Here is a 19,465-nt window from a genome sequence, read left to right on the forward strand (position 1 = left end):
TCTACTCTTTTCACGGTTTGTATATTAGTTTATATGCCTTCGTCTTACCTTTGGGCAGGCGCAACAGGCACAATATCAGTTCAAAAACACAGCTTAATAATGCAGCCAATCCAGTCATTCGGCAAGGTTGGGGCCTTATGCTTTTTAGTTTTCTGTGTTAGTTTAAACTAATACCAAGGAATTCAATTCTACAATTATATTATATGGGCAGACAGAAAGACCCATTAGCCCAATCTACTCCAATGCATATCATCTCTAAACAGTGTAACTACCAATTAAGATAGCCTTGACCTCGTAATCTACATTAAGTGAAAAGCACGAATAAGATATAGATGCCACCATGCATCAAAGAGACAAGAAGGGGGAAGATGGAGTTTTGTCTTAGCTCTCTTACTTCACCTAACTGGAGAAAAGTGAGCTTGCTACCCGAGTCCCCACTCTCATCTCTCTTTCTTAGGTTGTCGAAGCTATTACTTTTTGTATCTATGGTTAGAGCTCTTCAATAGGATTTCAGCTTATGCTATCATCCTATCACTGTTCTGACCCAATACATAAACACTTCCCACATTACCCTGTTACCCCCTTAGGTTATTTTATGTATGAAATTAAATTAAAAAATAGTTGTGGGCTAACATTTTCACAGAAGTTTGCACCTACGCAACTTGTGTTTTTGAACTCGCTTCATTCACTATTACCAATATTCACCGCAAGAACACAACCCATCCTTAAAATGGTGGAAACGATATGCATCCCTCATAATAATTTCTCGCATGACAATTTTGGAGATGAACTTGGTGGCAATATGACAGTCACCACACACACGAAGGTTTTTTGTGATCCGAATAGGAGTCCCAGGCCTTGTGCTAATAACCCCAAAAGCAATGGCCAGCCTCTCACTGTGACTACAAAGCATGTTTTCCTTCAGTTCCTCCTCCACATCATGCAGCACAAAATCTGTGCTAGGCAAATACCCTGCCTCCTTCATCTGCTTGTCCAAGGTTGACAACATTGCATAAATTTTCTCCGATTGAGGATGTGATCTGTCATCTGCAAGGAACGCGTGAATATTGTAGTTTACTTCAATCAGACTGCATCCTCGTATTTTTATGAGTCCCCTATCTTTTATCATTGTCCTCATTTTTACCACATCATCCCACCTGCCAGCTGCAGCATAGATATTTGACAGAAGTACATAGTACCCTGTATTGTCTGGCTCTAACTCAAAAAGTCGCTTCGCCCCGAGTTCTCCTAGTTGAACATTGCAGTGAATTCTACAAGTACCAAGCAATGTCCCCCACACTCCAGCATCAGGTTCTAATGGCATTTTTTTGATAAAGTTGTAAGCCTCATCCAGATGACCAGCACGGCCAAGAAGGTCAACCATGCAAGCATAGTGCTCCATCCTAGGTGTGATGCAATAATCTCGAGACATGCATTCTAAATATTGCCAGCCCTCACTCACTAGGCCTGCATGACTGCAAGCAGACAAAACACAAACAAAGGTGATGTGGTTTGGCTTAATATGCGTCAATTGCATTTGGCGATAAAGTTCCAAGGCATCCTTACAATTTCCATGCATCCCATAGCCTGCAATCATTGTATTCCATGAGACTACATCTTTTTCTACAATATTTTCAAAGAGTTCACGTGCAATATTTATATTTCCACACTTGACATACATGTCAATGAGAGCAGTTGCTACAGAAACATCTGACTGAAGTCCATTCCTAATTATATAATCATGGATCCGTTTACCCTCCTGCAGAGCTGATAAATGGGCACATGCTGGGAGCACACATGTCATGGTGACAGAGTTGGGTTGGACACCTGCAAGTTGCTTTCATGAAAAAGTATCAAGGCCTTGGCAGCATGGCCATTCTGAGCATAACCAGCAATCATAGCATTCCATGTGACTACATCTCTTTTCGATATTTTGTCAAACAACCTAGCCGCAACTTCTATATTCCCACATTTAGCATACATATCTACAAGAGCAGTTCCCACAGAAACATCTGATTCCAATCCACTTCTGATAATGTATTCATGAACCCTCTTACCTTGTTCCAGATATGCTAAACATGCAAATGCAGGGAGCAAACTTACCATAGTGACTAAGTTGGGTGTTACTTGAGAAAATTGCATCTTACTAAAGAGTGTAAAAGCCTCATTCGCGTCTACATTCTGTGCATAACCTGCAATCATTGCACTCCATGTGACTACATTTTTCACATTCATCGCATCGAAAAGTTTCATAGCAAGCTCCACATTTCCACATTTAGAATACATGTCTGTAAGGGCAGTTCCCACAAAAACATTTGATTCAAATCCACATTTGATGATGTAACTATGAGTCCACTTGCCCTGTTGCAGATCTCCTAAATGGGCATATGCTGAGAGCACACTCACCATGGTGACTGAGTTGGGCTTCATGTCTGCCAATTGCATTTGATAGAAAAGTTCCAAAGCTTCTTCGGCATGTTCATTTTGGGTATACCCTGCAGTAATCGCATTCCGTGACACCACATTTGTTATAGAAAGTTTGTCAAATAATCCTCGTGCAACCTGTAATTTCCCACACTTTGCATGCATAGTTACCAGGGAATTCCCCACAGAAACATCTGACACAAGAACTGACAACACATTTACAATGGTAACAGAGTCAGGTTTTAGGCCTGCAACATGCATTCTGTGAAATAGGGACAAGGCCTCCTCCCCATATCCATTCTGCCCATACCCTGAAATCATGGCAGTCCACGAGAGCCAATCCAGTCATTCGGCAAGGTTGGGGCCTTATGCTTTTTAGTTTTCTGTGTTAGTTTAAACTAATACCAAGGAATTCAAGTCTACAATTATATTATATGGGCAGACAGAAAGACCCATTAGCCCAATCTACTCCAATGCATATCATCTCTAAACAGTATAACTACCAATTAAGATAGCCTTGACCTCGTAATCTACATTAAGTGAAAAGCACGAATAAGATGTAGATGCCACCATGCATCAAAGAGACAAGAAGGGGGAAGATGGAGTTTTGTCTTAGCTCTCTTACTTCACCTAACTGGAGAAAAGTGAGCTTGCTACCTGAGTCCCCACTCTCATCTCTCTTTCTTAGGTTGTCGAAGCTATTACTTTTTGTATCTATGGTTAGAGCTCTTCAATAGGATTTCAGCTTATGCTATCAGCCTATCACTGTTCTGACCCAATACATAAACACTTCCCACATTACCCTGTTACCCCCTTAGGTTATTTTATGTATGAAATTAAATTAAAAAATAGTTGTGGGCTAACATTTTCACAGAAGTTTGCACCTACGCAACTTGTGTTTTTGAACTCGCTTCATTCACTATTACCAATATTCACCGCAAGAACACAACCCATCCTTAAAATGGTGGAAACGATATGCATCCCTCATAATAATTTCTCCCATGACAATTTTGGAGATGAACTTGGTGGCAATATGACAGTCACCACACACACGAAGGTTTTTTGTGATCTGAATAGGAGTCCCAGGCCTTGTGCTAATAACCCCAAAAGCAATGGCCAGCCTCTCACTGTGACTACAAAGCATGTTTTCCTTCAGTTCCTCCTCCACATCATGCAGCACAAAATCTGTGCTAGGCAAATACCCCGCCTCCTTCATCTGCTTGTCCAAGGTTGACAACATTGCATAAATTTTCTCCGATTGAGGATGTGATCTGTCATCTGAATATTGTAGTTTATTTCAATCAGACTGCATCCTCGTATTTTTATGGGTCCCCTATCTTTTATCATTGTCCTCATTTTTACCACATCATCCCACCTGCCAGCTGCAACATAGATATTTGACAGAAGTACATAGTACCCTGTATTGTCTGGCTCTAACTCAAAAAATCGCTTCGCCCCGAGTTCTCCTAGTTGAACATTGCAGTGAATTCTACAAGTACCAAGCAATGTCCCCCACACTCCAGCATCAGGTTCTAATGGCATTTTTTTGATAAAGTTGTAAGCCTCATCCAGATGACCAGCACGGCCAAGAAGGTCAACCATGCAAGCATAGTGCTCCGTCCTAGGTGTGATGCAATAATCTCGAGACATGCATTCTAAATATTGCCAGCCCTCACTCACTAGGCCTGCATGACTGCAAGCAGACAAAACACAAACAAAGGTGATGTGGTTTGGCTTAATATGCGTCAATTGCATTTGGCGATAAAGTTCCAAGGCATCCTTACAATTTCCATGCATTCCATAGCCTGCAATCATTGTATTCCATGAGACTACATCTTTTTCTACAATATTTTCAAAGAGTTCACGTGCAATATTTTTATTTCCACACTTGACATACATGTCAATGAGAGCAGTTTCTACAGAAACATCTGACTGAAGTCCATTCCTAATTATATAATCATGGATCCGTTTACCCTCCTGCAGAGCTGCTAAATGGGCACATGCTGGGAGCACACATGTCATGGTGACAGAGTTGGGTTGGACACCTGCAAGTTGCATTTCATGAAAAAGTATCAAGGCCTTGGCAGCATGGCCATTCTGAGCATAACCAGCAATCATAGCATTCCATGTGACTACATCTCTTTTCGATATTTTGTCAAACAACCTAGCCGCAACTTCTATATTCCCACATTTAGCATACATATCTACAAGAGCAGTTCCCACAGAAACATCTGATTCCAATCCACTTCTGATAATGTATTCATGAACCCTCTTACCTTGTTCCAGATATGCTAAACATGCAAATGCAGGGAGCAAACTTACCATAGTGACTAAGTTGGGTGTTACTTGAGAAAATTGCATCTTACTAAAGAGTGTAAAAGCCTCATTCGCGTCTACATTCTGTGCATAACCTGCAATCATTGCACTCCATGTGACTACATTTTTCACATTCATCGCATCGAAAAGTTTAATAGCAAGCTCCACATTTCCACATTTAGAATACATGTCTGTAAGGGCAGTTCCCACAAAAACATTTGATTCAAATCCACATTTGATGATGTAACTATGAGTCCACTTGCCCTGTTGCAGATCTCCTAAATGGGCATATGCTGAGAGCACACTCACCATGGTGACTGAGTTGGGCTTCATGTCTGCCAATTGCATTTGATAGAAAAGTTCCAAAGCTTCTTCGGCATGTTCATTTTGGGTATACCCTGCAGTCATCGCATTCCGTGACACCACATTTGTTATAGAAAGTTTGTCAAATAATCCTCGTGCAACCTGTAATTTCCCACACTTTACATGCATAGTTACCAGGGAATTCCCCACAGAAACATCTGACACAAGAACTGACAACACATTTACAATGGTAACAGAGTCAGGTTTTAGGCCTGCAACATGCATTCTGTGAAATAGGGACAAGGCCTCCTCTCCATATCCATTCTGCCCATACCCTGAAATCATGGCAGTCCACGAGAGCCAATCCAGTCATTCGGCAAGGTTGGGGCCTTATGCTTTTTAGTTTTCTGTGTTAGTTTAAACTAATACCAAGGAATTCAATTCTACAATTATATTATATGGGCAGACAGAAAGACCCATTAGCCCAATCTACTCCAATGCATATCATCTCTAAACAGTATAACTACCAATTAAGATAGCCTTGACCTCGTAATCTACATTAAGTGAAAAGCACGAATAAGATGTAGATGCCACCATGCATCAAAGAGACAAGAAGGGGGAAGATGGAGTTTTGTCTTAGCTCTCTTACTTCACCTAACTGGAGAAAAGTGAGCTTGCTACCTGAGTCCCCACTCTCATCTCTCTTTCTTAGGTTGTCGAAGCTATTACTTTTTGTATCTATGGTTAGAGCTCTTCAATAGGATTTCAGCTTATGCTATCAGCCTATCACTGTTCTGACCCAATACATAAACACTTCCCACATTACCCTGTTACCCCCTTAGGTTATTTTATGTATGAAATTAAATTAAAAAATAGTTGTGGGCTAACATTTTCACAGAAGTTTGCACCTACGCAACTTGTGTTTTTGAACTCGCTTCATTCACTATTACCAATATTCACCGCAAGAACACAACCCATCCTTAAAATGGTGGAAACGATATGCATCCCTCATAATAATTTCTCGCATGACAATTTTGGAGATGAACTTGGTGGCAATATGACAGTCACCACACACACGAAGGTTTTTTGTGATCCGAATAGGAGTCCCAGGCCTTGTGCTAATAACCCCAAAAGCAATGGCCAGCCTCTCACTGTGACTACAAAGCATGTTTTCCTTCAGTTCCTCCTCCACATCATGCAGCACAAAATCTGTGCTAGGCAAATACCCCACCTCCTTCATCTGCTTGTCCAAGGTTGACAACATTGCATAAATTTTCTCCGATTGAGGATGTGATCTGTCATCTGCAAGGAACGCGTGAATATTGTAGTTTATTTCAATCAGACTGCATCCTCGTATTTTTATGGGTCCCCTATCTTTTATCATTGTCCTCATTTTTACCACATCATCCCACCTGCCAGCTGCAACATAGATATTTGACAAAAGTACATAGTACCCTGTATTGTCTGGCTCTAACTCAAAAAATCGCTTCGCCCCAAGTTCTCCTAGTTGAACATTGCAGTGAATTCTACAAGTACCAAGCAATGTCCCCCACACTCCAGCATCAGGTTCTAATGGCATTTTTTTGATAAAGTTGTAAGCCTCATCCAGATGACCAGCACGGCCAAGAAGGTCAACCATGCAAGCATAGTGCTCGGTCCTAGGTGTGATGCAATAATCTCGAGACATGCATTCTAAATATTGCCAGCCCTCACTCACTAGGCCTGCATGACTGCAAGCAGACAAAACACAAACAAAGGTGATGTGGTTTGGCTTAATATGCGTCAATTGCATTTGGCGATAAAGTTCCAAGGCATCCTTACAATTTCCATGCATTCCATAGCCTGCAATCATTGTATTCCATGAGACTACATCTTTTTCTACAATATTTTCAAAGAGTTCACGTGCAATATTTTTATTTCCACACTTGACATACATGTCAATGAGAGCAGTTGCTACAGAAACATCTGACTGAAGTCCATTCCTAATTATATAATCATGGATCCGTTTACCCTCCTGCAGAGCTGCTAAATGGGCACATGCTGGGAGCACACATGTCATGGTGACAGAGTTGGGTTGGACACCTGCGAGTTGCATTTCATGAAAAAGTATCAAGGCCTTGGCAGCATGGCCATTCTGAGCATAACCAGCAATCATAGCATTCCATGTGACTACATCTCTTTTCGATATTTTGTCAAACAACCTAGCCGCAACTTCTATATTCCCACATTTAGCATACATATCTACAAGAGCAGTTCCCACAGAAACATCTGATTCCAATCCACTTCTGATAATGTATTCATGAACCCTCTTACCTTGTTCCAGATATGCTAAACATGCAAATGCAGGGAGCAAACTTACCATAGTGACTAATTTGGGTGTTACTTGAGAAAATTGCATCTTACTAAAGAGTGTAAAAGCCTCATTCGCGTCTACATTCTGTGCATAACCTGCAATCATTGCACTCCATGTGACTACATTTTTCACATTCATCGCATCGAAAAGTTTCATAGCAAGCTCCACATTTCCACATTTAGAATACATGTCTGTAAGGGCAGTTCCCACAAAAACATTTGATTCAAATCCACATTTGATGATGTAACTATGAGTCCACTTGCCCTGTTGCAGATCTCCTAAATGGGCATATGCTGAGAGCACACTCACCATGGTGACTGAGTTGGGCTTCATGTCTGCCAATTGCATTTGATAGAAAAGTTTCAAAGCTTCTTCGGCATGTTCATTTTGGGTATACCCTGCAGTCATCGCATTCCGTGACACCACATTTGTTATAGAAAGTTTGTCAAATAATCCTCGTGCAACCTGTAATTTCCCACACTTTGCATGCATAGTTACCAGGGAATTCCCCACAGAAACATCTGACACAAGAACTGACAACACATTTACAATGGTAACAGAGTCAGGTTTTAGGCCTGCAACATGCATTCTGTGAAATAGGGACAAGGCCTCCTCTCCATATCCATTCTGCCCATACCCTGAAATCATGGCAGTCCATGAGAAACAATCCAGTCATTCGGCAAGGTTGGGGCCTTATGCTTTTTAGTTTTCTGTGTTAGTTTAAACTAATACCAAGGAATTCAATTCTACAATTATATTATATGGGCAGACAGAAAGACCCATTAGCCCAATCTACTCCAATGCATATCATCTCTAAACAGTATAACTACCAATTAAGATAGCCTTGACCTCATAATCTACATTAAGTGAAAAGCATGAATAAGATATAGATGCCACCATGCATCAAAGAGACAAGAAGGGGGAAGATGGAGTTTTGTCTTAGCTCTCTTACTTCACCTAACTGGAGAAAAGTGAGCTTGCTACCCGAGTCCCCACTCTCATCTCTCTTTCTTAGGTTGTCGAAGCTATTACTTTTTGTATCTATGGTTAGAGCTCTTCAATAGGATTTCAGCTTATGCTATCAGCCTATCACTGTTCTGACCCAATACATAAACACTTCCCACATTACCCTGTTACCCCCTTAGGTTATTTTATGTGTGAAATTAAATTAAAAAATAGTTGTGGGCTAACATTTTCACAGAAGTTTGCACCTACGCAACTTGTGTTTTTGAACTCGCTTCATTCACTATTACGAATATTCACCGCAAGAACACAACCCATCCTTAAAATGGTGGAAACGATATGCATCCCTCATAATAATTTCTCGCATGACAATTTTGGAGATGAACTTGGTGGCAATATGACAGTCACCACACACACGAAGGTTTTTTGTGATCCGAATAGGAGTGCCTTGTGCTAATAACCCCAAAAGCAATTGCCAGCCTCTCACTGTGACTACAAAGCATGTTTTCCTTCAGTTCCTCCTCCACATCATGCAGCACAAAATCTGTGCTAGGCAAATACCCCGCCTCCTTCATCTGCTTGTCCAAGGTTGACAACATTGCATAAATTTTCTCCGATTGAGGATGTGATCTGTCATCTGCAAGGAACGCGTGAATATTGTAGTTTACTTCAATCAGACTGCATCCTCGTATTTTTATGAGTCCCCTATCTTTTATCATTGTCCTCATTTTTACCACATCATCCCACCTGCCAGCTGCAGCATAGATATTTGACAGAAGTACATAGTACCCTGTATTGTCTGGCTCTGACTCAAAAAGTCGCTTCGCCCCGAGTTCTCCTAGTTGAACATTGCAGTGAATTCTACAAGTACCAAGCAATGTCCCCCACACTCCAGCATCAGGTTCTAATGGCATTTTTTTGATAAAGTTGTAAGCCTCATCCAGATGACCAGCACGGCCAAGAAGGTCAACCATGCAAGCATAGTGCTCCGTCCTAGGTGTGATGCAATAATCTCGAGACATGCATTCTAAATATTGCCAGCCCTCACTCACTAGGCCTGCATGACTGCAAGCAGACAAAACACAAACAAAGGTGATGTGGTTTGGCTTAATATGCGTCAATTGCATTTGGCGATAAAGTTCCAAGGCATCCTTACAATTTCCATGCATCCCATAGCCTGCAATCATTGTATTCCATGAGACTACATCTTTTTCTACAATATTTTCAAAGAGTTCACGTGCAATATTTATATTTCCACACTTGACATACATGTCAATGAGAGCAGTTGCTACAGAAACATCTGACTGAAGTCCATTCCTAATTATATAATCATGGATCCGTTTACCCTCCTGCAGAGCTGCTAAATGGGCACATGCTGGGAGCACACATGTCATGGTGACAGAGTTGGGTGTGGTTTGGCTTAATATGCGTCAATTGCATTTGGCGATAAAGTTCCAAGGCATCCTTACAATTTCCATGCATCCCATAGCCTGCAATCATTGTATTCCATGAGACTACATCTTTTTCTACAATATTTTCAAAAAGTTCACGTGCAATATTTATATTTCCACACTTGACATACATGTCAATGAGAGCAGTTGCTACAGAAACATATGACTGAAGTCCATTCCTAATTATATAATCATGGATCCGTTTACCCTCCTGCAGAGCTGCTAAATGGGCACATGCTGGGAGCACACATGTCATGGTGACAGAGTTGGGTTGGACACCTGCAAGTTGCATTTCATGAAAAAGTATCAAGGCCTTGGCAGCATGGCCATTCTGAGCATAACCAGCAATCATAGCATTCCATGTGACTACATCTCTTTTCGATATTTTGTCAAACAACCTAGCCGCAACTTCTATATTCCCACATTTAGCATACATATCTACAAGAGCAGTTCCTACAGAAACATCTGATTCGAATCCACTTCTGATAATGTATTCATGAACCCTCTTACCTTGTTCCAGATATGCTAAACATGCAAATGCAGGGAGCAAACTTACCATAGTGACTAAGTTGGGTGTTACTTGAGAAAATTGCATCTTACTAAAGAGTGTAAAAGCCTCATTCGCGTCTACATTCTGTGCATAACCTGCAATCATTGCACTCCATGTGACTACATTTTTCACATTCATCGCATCCAAAAGTTTCATAGCAAGCTCCACATCTCCACATTTAGAATACATGTCTGTAAGGGCAGTTCCCACAAAAACATTTGATTCAAATCCACATTTGATGATGTAACTATGAGTCCACTTGCCCTGTTGCAGATCTCCTAAATGGGCATATGCTGAGAGCACACTCACCATGGTGACTGAGTTGGGCTTCATGTCTGCCAATTGCATTTGATAGAAAAGTTCCAAAGCTTCTTCGGCATGTTCATTTTGGGTATACCCTGCAGTCATCGCATTCCGTGACACCACATTTGTTATAGAAAGTTTGTCAAATAATCCTCGTGCAACCTGTAATTTCCCACACTTTGCATGCATAGTTACCAGGGAATTCCCCACAGAAACATCTGACACAAGACCACTTTGAATTATATAATCATGGATCCACTTGCCTTGTTCTGAAGAACCCAAATCCCCACAAACTGACAACACATTTACAATGGTAACAGAGTCAGATTTTAGGCCTGCAACATGCATTCTGTGAAATAGGGACAAGGCCTCCTCTCCATATCCATTCTGCCCATACCCTGAAATCATGGCAGTCCACGAGATCAGATTTTTCTGAGGCAATTTGTCAAATACTCTGTGTGCACTTTCTATATTCCCACATTTAGCATACATGTCTACGAGAGCAGTTCCAACAGAAACATTAGACTCAAATCCCGTTATAATTACATAACTGTGAATCTGATCAGCTTGCTGCAAGCTAGCTAAATAGGCAAATGCAGAAAGCACACTGAAAATCGTAACTGAATTGGGTTTTGCATCTGAACGCTGCATTTGATTGAAGAGCATCAAGGCCTCACTAGCGTGCCCATTCTGGGCATATCCTGCTATCATTGCTGTCCATGAAACCACATCTCTCTGAGACATTTTGTCAACCATTTGGCGAGCATTCTCTAAATTCCCACATTTAGCATACATGTCTATTAGTACATTCCCAATATAAAACGAGCTCCAACAATCTGATCATGGATCTCCTTGCCTTCTTCCAAAGCCGATAAGCCTGCACACGCCCTGATTGCAAAGAGAAAGGTGAACTTGTTTGGCTCAATGCCTGATCCTTGCATTTCATAATAAAGTTCAAGTGCTTCCTGCCAGAGTCCTTTCCTGCTATAAGCCCTTATAACTGCATTCCATAAGTAAACATTCCGTTTACGCATTCTGTCAAACATATTGCGCGCATTCTTCCAGCTATTCCAGTGCCATATAAAGTCACAAGTTTGGTAACCAAAACTATGTTTTGTTCAAGTCCACTCATGAGTATCCGAGCATGGATTTGTTGCAGCTCATTCATGCTCTTACACACCTGCAAAAGAGAAGAGAAGGCTTTGAATCCGAGCGAGTAGCCTCTACATACTGTGCCATTGTGGCGAAGCGAGGAGACGTAGGTGGGGAGCTGCAATATCCGCTGCGGACATCGATCTGGACCTTCGCTTCAGCTTCCCAGTGAACGGTTATAACCATTCAACTCCCTTCCTTTAATCCAACGATTGACAATACTATAATCGTCTAACACATGATCTAACGGCACAGACGGATGACAGGTAGACTTTAGGGAGATTCATTTCAGAGGGGAACGCCTTACGGCGTAAAGATAATTAATCAATAATTGTGGTTTCTGATAAATGTTAACTATCTCTCCTTTCGTTTCTTTGTCTTCATATGTTAGTTTTCTCACAACAGCATCATAAGTCAGTATTTGGCTATGACTCTTTCTCTCCACCCGATTAAAAATCATAGACATATGGCTATCATCTTTTGCCCAACTATCAATATGAATGAACTCACAGTCATTTATAAATTGTTGATCTTCATTGTTAAGAAGATTTGACTTTTGCCTGTAACATAAAATAGTAAAAGTTCAATTAACTTGTACATAAATGAATTTTTCAACATTAATCAAATATACCTTTAAACATCTTACCATGTAAGCTGCATCCTTGAATTTGTTTTCCCCTTGAAGCTTGACAATACCATTGCCAATTGTGTGTCTGAATGAAATGTCACAAATCTCCATAATGGTGATGACGTCACTTCCATAAATCCCGCCACCACTTTATTAAAAGCTTGATAAGTATAAGGGTCACTATCATAGTAAATGTTTGGAATATTGAAACCATGAGGAATATCTGCAATAACCAGGGCATAATCCCTTTTTGGTACGAGTTTAGCAATGTCTTCACAGTCGCCTTGTATTACTTGATATTGAATAGTGTCTAGCCCATTCCAAATGAAATGATTAAGAGTTGGATCAAGTACAACATTCTTAATACGTTGCTTTCTCAGTCTTTCAATCTTTATTTTTTCAATAAAAGTCTTGAAACTGTCTTGTGCTCCATTATCTTCTTTCTTCATCTTTTACCAAACAAACAAATGTATGTGTAAGTTTTAAATTAAAAATAGTACACAGATGATTAAAACTGAATGTATAAATCAAGTTACCTTTTTAAATGCAAGATAAAAAGCTTTTAATGTTGATGTAGAACTTGAATCTGGATAGTTGCATACAACATCATCCCAACTATCTTCATTCAACAGTTTAACCATTTGTTCCTGAATTTTCATGTAAACTTTGTGACTGCATAGATAAAGTAAGAAAAAGTTAATATAATGATATGTATAACAAATACTACCAATAACAACATGTTTTATTTAAAAGATAACTATAATCCTGGAAATAAGTAAAAATAATTCAACAAACTTACTTTTGAAATTCTTCAGACATTTCTTCCAATGATAATTCCCCTGACCTCACACAAGATAATATTGTTTTGACAATTTTTTCATCTTTCACTCCTTGCATCGCCCTCCAAGGCGTGATGGTCATATCGTCTGGAAGTTGCTTCAGTTCAGGAGCTGATTTATTGTTGCTACATATCAATGGCTTAGACTTTTTGACCCTCTGGTTTTTAATGCCAATGTCTTCCCACATGCTAAAAATGTCATCAATCAAATTCCAAATATCTCCAGTTCTAAATGCCAATTGGAAAATGTTATCAATACCTCTGAATAAATCGCTATATCTGCTGTCTTTTCCACCTTTTGAATTGGTTTTCTCTTCAATTTGATAGCCTATTTCCATACAACATTCCTTTCGGAAATCTGCAGTAATATTTATCTTATCCCCACCACATTTTTCTAGGAATTCACTATGAATAAATCTAACCTTTTGGATCAAATTCATAGACATCCTATATTCATTATCTGAATTATGATCTAATGCCACTAACTTTGCTTCTGTTTCATTTAAACCAGCATAAATGACACATTTCATTGTTTCAAAACGTGGGTTATTAGGATATTCCTCCATCAATTGTCTTTGAGCTTCAACAGAATGGTTCCCCCCAAGCACATAATAATTGTATTCAAAACATTTTGACTTGTCAAATGCTTCTTTTTTGGGAACTTGAAGTGGATCAACAAGAAGCACATAACTAACCACATGAGCATATGGATTGTACCTCATCAATGTCTTCAAGTTGTGAACATGCAGATGATGTGGCTTTCTGATTTGATATTGGCATTGTCCTTCACTTGCCTTATAGGTTTGTCTGACATTTAACTGAAATGTACGACCACCATCAATTAAGTTTCTCTTTGTCAAATTCTGTCGAATGGCATTTTGTTTTGTTTTGATTATGCCATCATTTAAATCAGCTCCTAGTGTAATGATTTCTCTGCTTTCTTTTGAAGTTTCACTAGGTTCTTGACTGCTGATAATGACTACTTCAAGATCTTCAACTCTACTTTTTTTCGTCATAACATTCTCAAGAGATCTATTCTTGGGCATTGTTACTTTTGGTCTTTTACGACCTTCTTCAGTTCCAATATCATCTTCAGTAATGGCAACATATGCTTCATTGTCAATTTCAACTTCATCGTCCTCAAAAGTAACTTGTTTACCCTTGCTAGATTTATCCACCAGAGGCCTTTTTTTCTGATTCTTTGGATGTAGTTTTGTAGCATCATCAATTACTACATTTTCCATGTTTTCCATATCTTCTTCTGACACTGAGTAAAAATGGCTGACAACTTTCATGATATCATGCTCTATGAAATGAATGCCTCCCAACCTAATTGAACAACTTTCAACAAAATTCTGCCAAACAAAATATCATATGTTAATATAAACAAAGTTAAAAAAATATAGCGAGACACTTTCAAAACGCAAAATAAAAATACAAATAACAATACTTACGATGTTTTGTGTCATCTCATTTACGATTTGTTTACACAACTTTGTAGATACCTCTCTCGTGTCATATAATGAATATGATAGTCGGTATTTAATCCTTTCATGTGACTTGGGAGCTTTTGTAAGTACGTAAACAACTTCAGTGTTTGGTACCGAACACATATCTATGACTCTTCCCATCACCTCCAAATTTTCATTATTTTGGTGTATATCAATGTATAGATATATATTCACAGTTGTGCTCTCTCTTTCTTTCACATACCAGACTCTTGATGGAAATTTCACCTCTTTTTAACTTTTCCAATCTGAGATTAGCTTCTTATCACTTGAAGCACTTGAAATATTTGTAGGCATGAGCTCAGGTGGAGTTCGTTCACCAATGTTTTTTGAAGATACACCTTTAAGACTCTTTGGTCCAGAAAGATTCACAGAAATTTTCCTTGATGCCATTTTCCTAAAAAAAACACATAAATTAGTAAATAAAAAAACATATTAACTTAAATTAATAACAAAAATATACCATAAATTTTTTATTTTTATAATCAGAATTTCCCAGCCACCTCTAACGGGCAGGCGGGTCGATGGGCGAGCGGGAGGTCAGGTGAGGGATAATGAGGCTAAGTAGACATTTAGGCAAGTATGGGCGAGCCCCTACCCATGCGCCCCCCACAACCCCCTAAGCTTCCCCCCCTCCGCGCCCCCCTCCCCTTCCCTCACCCCACCCCCTACCGTCCCCCCATCCCCCGCCCCCAAACCCCCTACACCCCCCAACACCTCCCCGCGGCCGCCCCTTCCCACTGCGCCCACCACTCCCCACACCACGCGCCCCCCCTACCCCATCCGCCCTTCCCCTCCCGCCCCCACCATCCCCGCGCCCTACTGCACCCACCCCCCCCCCCCCCCCCCCAACACCCTACCCTTACCCCCCCCCTACCCCCCCTATTCCCCACCCGCGCCCTACCCCATCCCCCCCTCCCCTCCGCCCCCTATCATACCCCCCCCATCCCCCCACCCTACCCCCCTCATCCTCACACCCTACCCCCCTCATCCTCACCATGCTCACGATTGACATAATTGTTATTTTGGCTTGGAAAAATTATTAATTTAAAAAAAAAATCTTCTTCGACGTTAAATTAATTTAATATGAAAATTTTGAAAAAAAAATTGAACTTACCTTTCAATTGCGATAATTCTTCGTTGAATATGTTGTTGATAGCAATATAACTGCTCCACAAATTCACGTCTTTCAACGAACTTCATAAAACCTGGATGTGAGGTAAGTAATAGTGATAACGAAATTTAATATATAAGTGAAAATACGAAGATGTTTTTCTGTACGATTAATGTCGGATAATTTGTTTTAAATTATTATAGAGCGAATATTGTAGAGTTATTTTACAATGGATTGAATGTGGGATTAATTTGTTTTAGAATATATTATAAAAATTAAAAAAAAAAATTAGTTGTTTAGTAAATATTATATACTTTAACTATTAGAATAATTAATATAGAAGTTGTAGTTTACAATTTGAATTTCAGTGATTGATTTCATAAAAAAATTTAGTTTATGTTTTTCAATGAATTGTAGAATAAAATAATAAAGGTAAATAAATCTAACAAACTTTTGGAGGGAAATATTTTCGCGAAAATTTTTGGAGGGAAATATTTTGGAGGGAATATTTCATTCTTTAAGCTATATAATATTCTTAGGAGACTCCATTTGTATCATTCAACATCTTCTGTTTGAAAGGGATGGATTGTTCTGATGGTGAAGTTTCGGTTTATACACCATCAACATCTTCATCGCGTAACAACTCTATTCATATTGATGAATATAGCGGGAATTCTTCCACTATGAATAGAAAGTCAATTCTTCCACTTAGTCCCGATTCTAAGGACTATGAAAGCAGCGGTGATGAAGAGCATGATGGTGAAGTTCAAAAGAATGGAGTGTCATGATGTCCACTTAGTCCTAATTCTGAGGACTATGAGAGTAGCAGTTTTGAAGAGCGTGATGGTGAAGTTCAAAAGAATGGAGGGTCATGGTGTCCACTCAGTCCTAATTCTGAAGACTATGAGAGCAGCAGTTTTGACGTGCATGATGGCGAATTTCAAAATAATGGAGTGTCACGGTGTCCACTTAGTCCTAATTCTAAGGACTATGAGAGCAGCGGTGATGAAGCGCGGGATGATGATTTTCAAAAGAATGGAGTGTCAAAGTGTCCAGTTAGTCCTGATTCTAAGGACTATGAGAGCAACAGTGATGATGAGTGTGATAATGAATTTCAAAAGAATGGAGTTTCAAAGTGTCCAGTTAGTCCTAATTCTAAGGACTATGAGAGCAGCGATGATGAAGCGCGGGATGATGATTTTCAGAAGAATGGAGTGTCAAAGTGTCCAGTTAGTCATGATTCTAAGGACTATGAGAGCAGCAGTGATGAAGCGCGGGATGATGATTTTCAGAAGAATGGAGTGTCAAAGTGTCCAGTTAGTTCTGATTCTAAGGACTATGAGAGCAGCAGTGATGAAGCGCGGGATGATGATTTTCAAAAGATTGGAGTATCACAATGTCCTCTTAGTCCTGATTCTAAGGACTATGAGAGCAACAGTGATGAAGCGCGGGATGATGATTTTCAAAAGATTGGAGTATCACAATGTCCTCTTAGTCCTGATTCTAAGGACTATGAGAGCAGCAGTGATGAAGCGCAGGATGATGATTTTCAAAAGATTGGAGTATCACAATGTCCTCTTAGTCCTGATTCTAAAGACTATGAGAGCAGCAGTGATGAAGCGCGGGATGATGATTTTCAAAAGATTGGAGTATCACAATCTCCTCTTAGTCCTGATTCTAAGGACTATGAGAGCAGCAGTGATGAAGAACAGGATGAGAGCAGCAGTGATGATCCAATGATGGAGATGTTGCCAAGAAATATTGTATCGAGGAGTAGGAGCAGACCTTTTCATATCAATGCAAACTATTCTAGTTATACAAGGGGTAGAGCAGAATATCTGACGAGAAGAAGTTCTATCAGCGCTCTCATTTCAAGTGAATGTTGCCAAAAAAATTGCTTGAAACGTATGGATTTCACATTTGCATTAGAAAGCAGGAAGAGATATTTGTCAATGAATAAAAGCATGCAAAACTCATATTTAGTTGGCTGCATGCAATCTACATTGTCAGGTTATGATTATCATATTAGGAATTTATTATTGTGTAGAAAAGCTTTCAAAATGTTTCATTCAATTGGGAATTTTCGTCTCTCGAGAATTCAAGAAAATTTGGAAAAGGATCCCACATTTTATTCAGAAGTACGTTATAAAAGACAGTTTGGGCCATTATCAAATACTGCAATGTCATGGATGAAAGATTTCTTTTCAAAGCATGGAGAGTGTATGCCAAATAGAGAGACAATACATATTCCAGATAATTTTTCAAGACGAGAAATCTACAACTTATACAAAGAATATGCAGAAAGTGCTGAGGGACAGGGCCAATTTATTACATATCAATATTTTGTGAAGATATGGAAGAAAGAATTCAATAATGTTCGTATTCCTAAGAAGACAAGGATGGGGATTTGCAGTACATGTGCTTCTCTTAAATAAAAAAGGGACAAATGTGAAGGCTCAGAAAGAGGTAAGTGTTCATAACTTTTACTTTCAAAATTGTATAGTCATCAACTATGAAAACATATTTCTTAATGAATTTCTTTTATGTTGTGTAGATTTAATTGTCAAAGAACTTCAGGAGCATCGCGAACAACAAACAAATGAAAGGAAGAAGTTGTACAAGCATCGAAAGAAGTGTTATGATAATCCAAATAAATATTTGGGTTTGATAATTGATGGTATGGACCAGAAGAAAACACTTTTACCACATTTTGTTCGCACACCCAAAAATCTACAAGAGGAAAATTTTATTCAGTTTCACTTGGTCGGTTGTATGGTCTTCAATGGGAAAATGTTGCCAAGGGTGTACTTCACAACTCCAAATATTCATAATGATGCAAATCTGACCATAACCATAATTCATGATGTGATTTCTCATTGGTCTGGTAATCTTCCTGAAGTTTTGTATCTACAATTGGACAACACTTGCCGTGAAAACAAAAATCAGGTTGTTTTTGGGTATCTGAACATGCTTGTTGAATTGAGAATTTTTCAAAAGGTAAAGGTTGGTTTCCTTCTTTTTGGGCACACTCATGACCATATTGATCAGATGTTCAGTCGTTTTTCAGTCACATTGAGGAGGAAGGAAGTTGGGAGCTTGCCATCACTAATTGAATGTATTAAGAAATCATACATGCCAGAGCCTGCTTTTGAAGTGTTGGAAGAAACTGTTGACATGCGAAGGTTTATTCTAGGATCATATGGTGAGGGGAAATGCATTGAACAACTTAATGATATTAGCTTCCAACATCAATTTCGTATAAAAAAAATTGATGGGAAAACACTAATATGGGGCAAGAAGTTTTCAACTACTACAGAATGGGCACCGTCATCAGGTTTGCAATTTTTGAAGTTCATTCCAGATCGTCCAATATTTGCATCAAAAATATTGTTATTACAATCAGTTGTTGAAGTTCAGAATGCACGCAGACAGAATAGACATATAAATTATTCTGATTGCCTAGAAGAAATTAAAAAATGTATTAGATATACATATGAGTACTTTGACATTGCTGATTCAGTTTGGTGGGAGTCATTTTTCAATAATCAAAGTGATATCATTT

At 39.3% G+C, this 19,465-nt stretch overlaps 1 protein-coding gene and 3 pseudogenes across 1 annotated transcript; all 4 read right to left on the minus strand.

Annotated features, from left to right (window-relative positions):
* LOC149244076 (pentatricopeptide repeat-containing protein At3g12770 pseudogene) lies at positions 1 to 5,388 on the minus strand (annotated as a pseudogene).
* Positions 5,389 to 5,989: 601 nt separating this feature from the next.
* On the minus strand, positions 5,990 to 8,044 carry LOC149244077 (pentatricopeptide repeat-containing protein At3g12770 pseudogene; annotated as a pseudogene).
* Positions 8,045 to 8,645: 601 nt separating this feature from the next.
* On the minus strand, positions 8,646 to 11,962 carry LOC149244078 (pentatricopeptide repeat-containing protein At3g12770 pseudogene; annotated as a pseudogene).
* Positions 11,464 to 11,902, minus strand: LOC149244079 (pentatricopeptide repeat-containing protein At3g16610-like). Its single transcript, XM_089371412.1, has 2 exons — positions 11,844 to 11,902; positions 11,464 to 11,728 (listed from the first exon to the last, which is right to left on the minus strand). The coding sequence occupies exons 1-2, from the start codon at positions 11,900 to 11,902 to the stop codon at positions 11,464 to 11,466; spliced, it is 324 nt and encodes a 107-aa protein (XP_089227538.1).
* Positions 11,963 to 19,465: the final 7,503 nt, after the last annotated feature.

The sequence above is a fragment of the Pinus tabuliformis genome, chromosome 8 (assembly GCF_031772625.1).
Source record: "Pinus tabuliformis cultivar Carrire ecotype Pingquan chromosome 8, CPIR1, whole genome shotgun sequence".
Lineage (NCBI taxonomy): Eukaryota > Viridiplantae > Streptophyta > Pinopsida > Pinales > Pinaceae > Pinus > Pinus tabuliformis.

Bases quoted from the DNA above. Each gene is read 5' to 3' on its own strand.
- LOC149244079 (XM_089371412.1), bottom strand. From the start codon at position 11,902: ATGGCACAGTATGTAGAGGCTACTCGCTCGGATTCAAAGCCTTCTCTT. The intron at 11,729-11,843 runs GTGTGTAAGAGC...GCACTGGAATAG, and splicing joins CCTTCTCTTCTCTTTTGCAG to CTGGAAGAATGCGCGCAATA.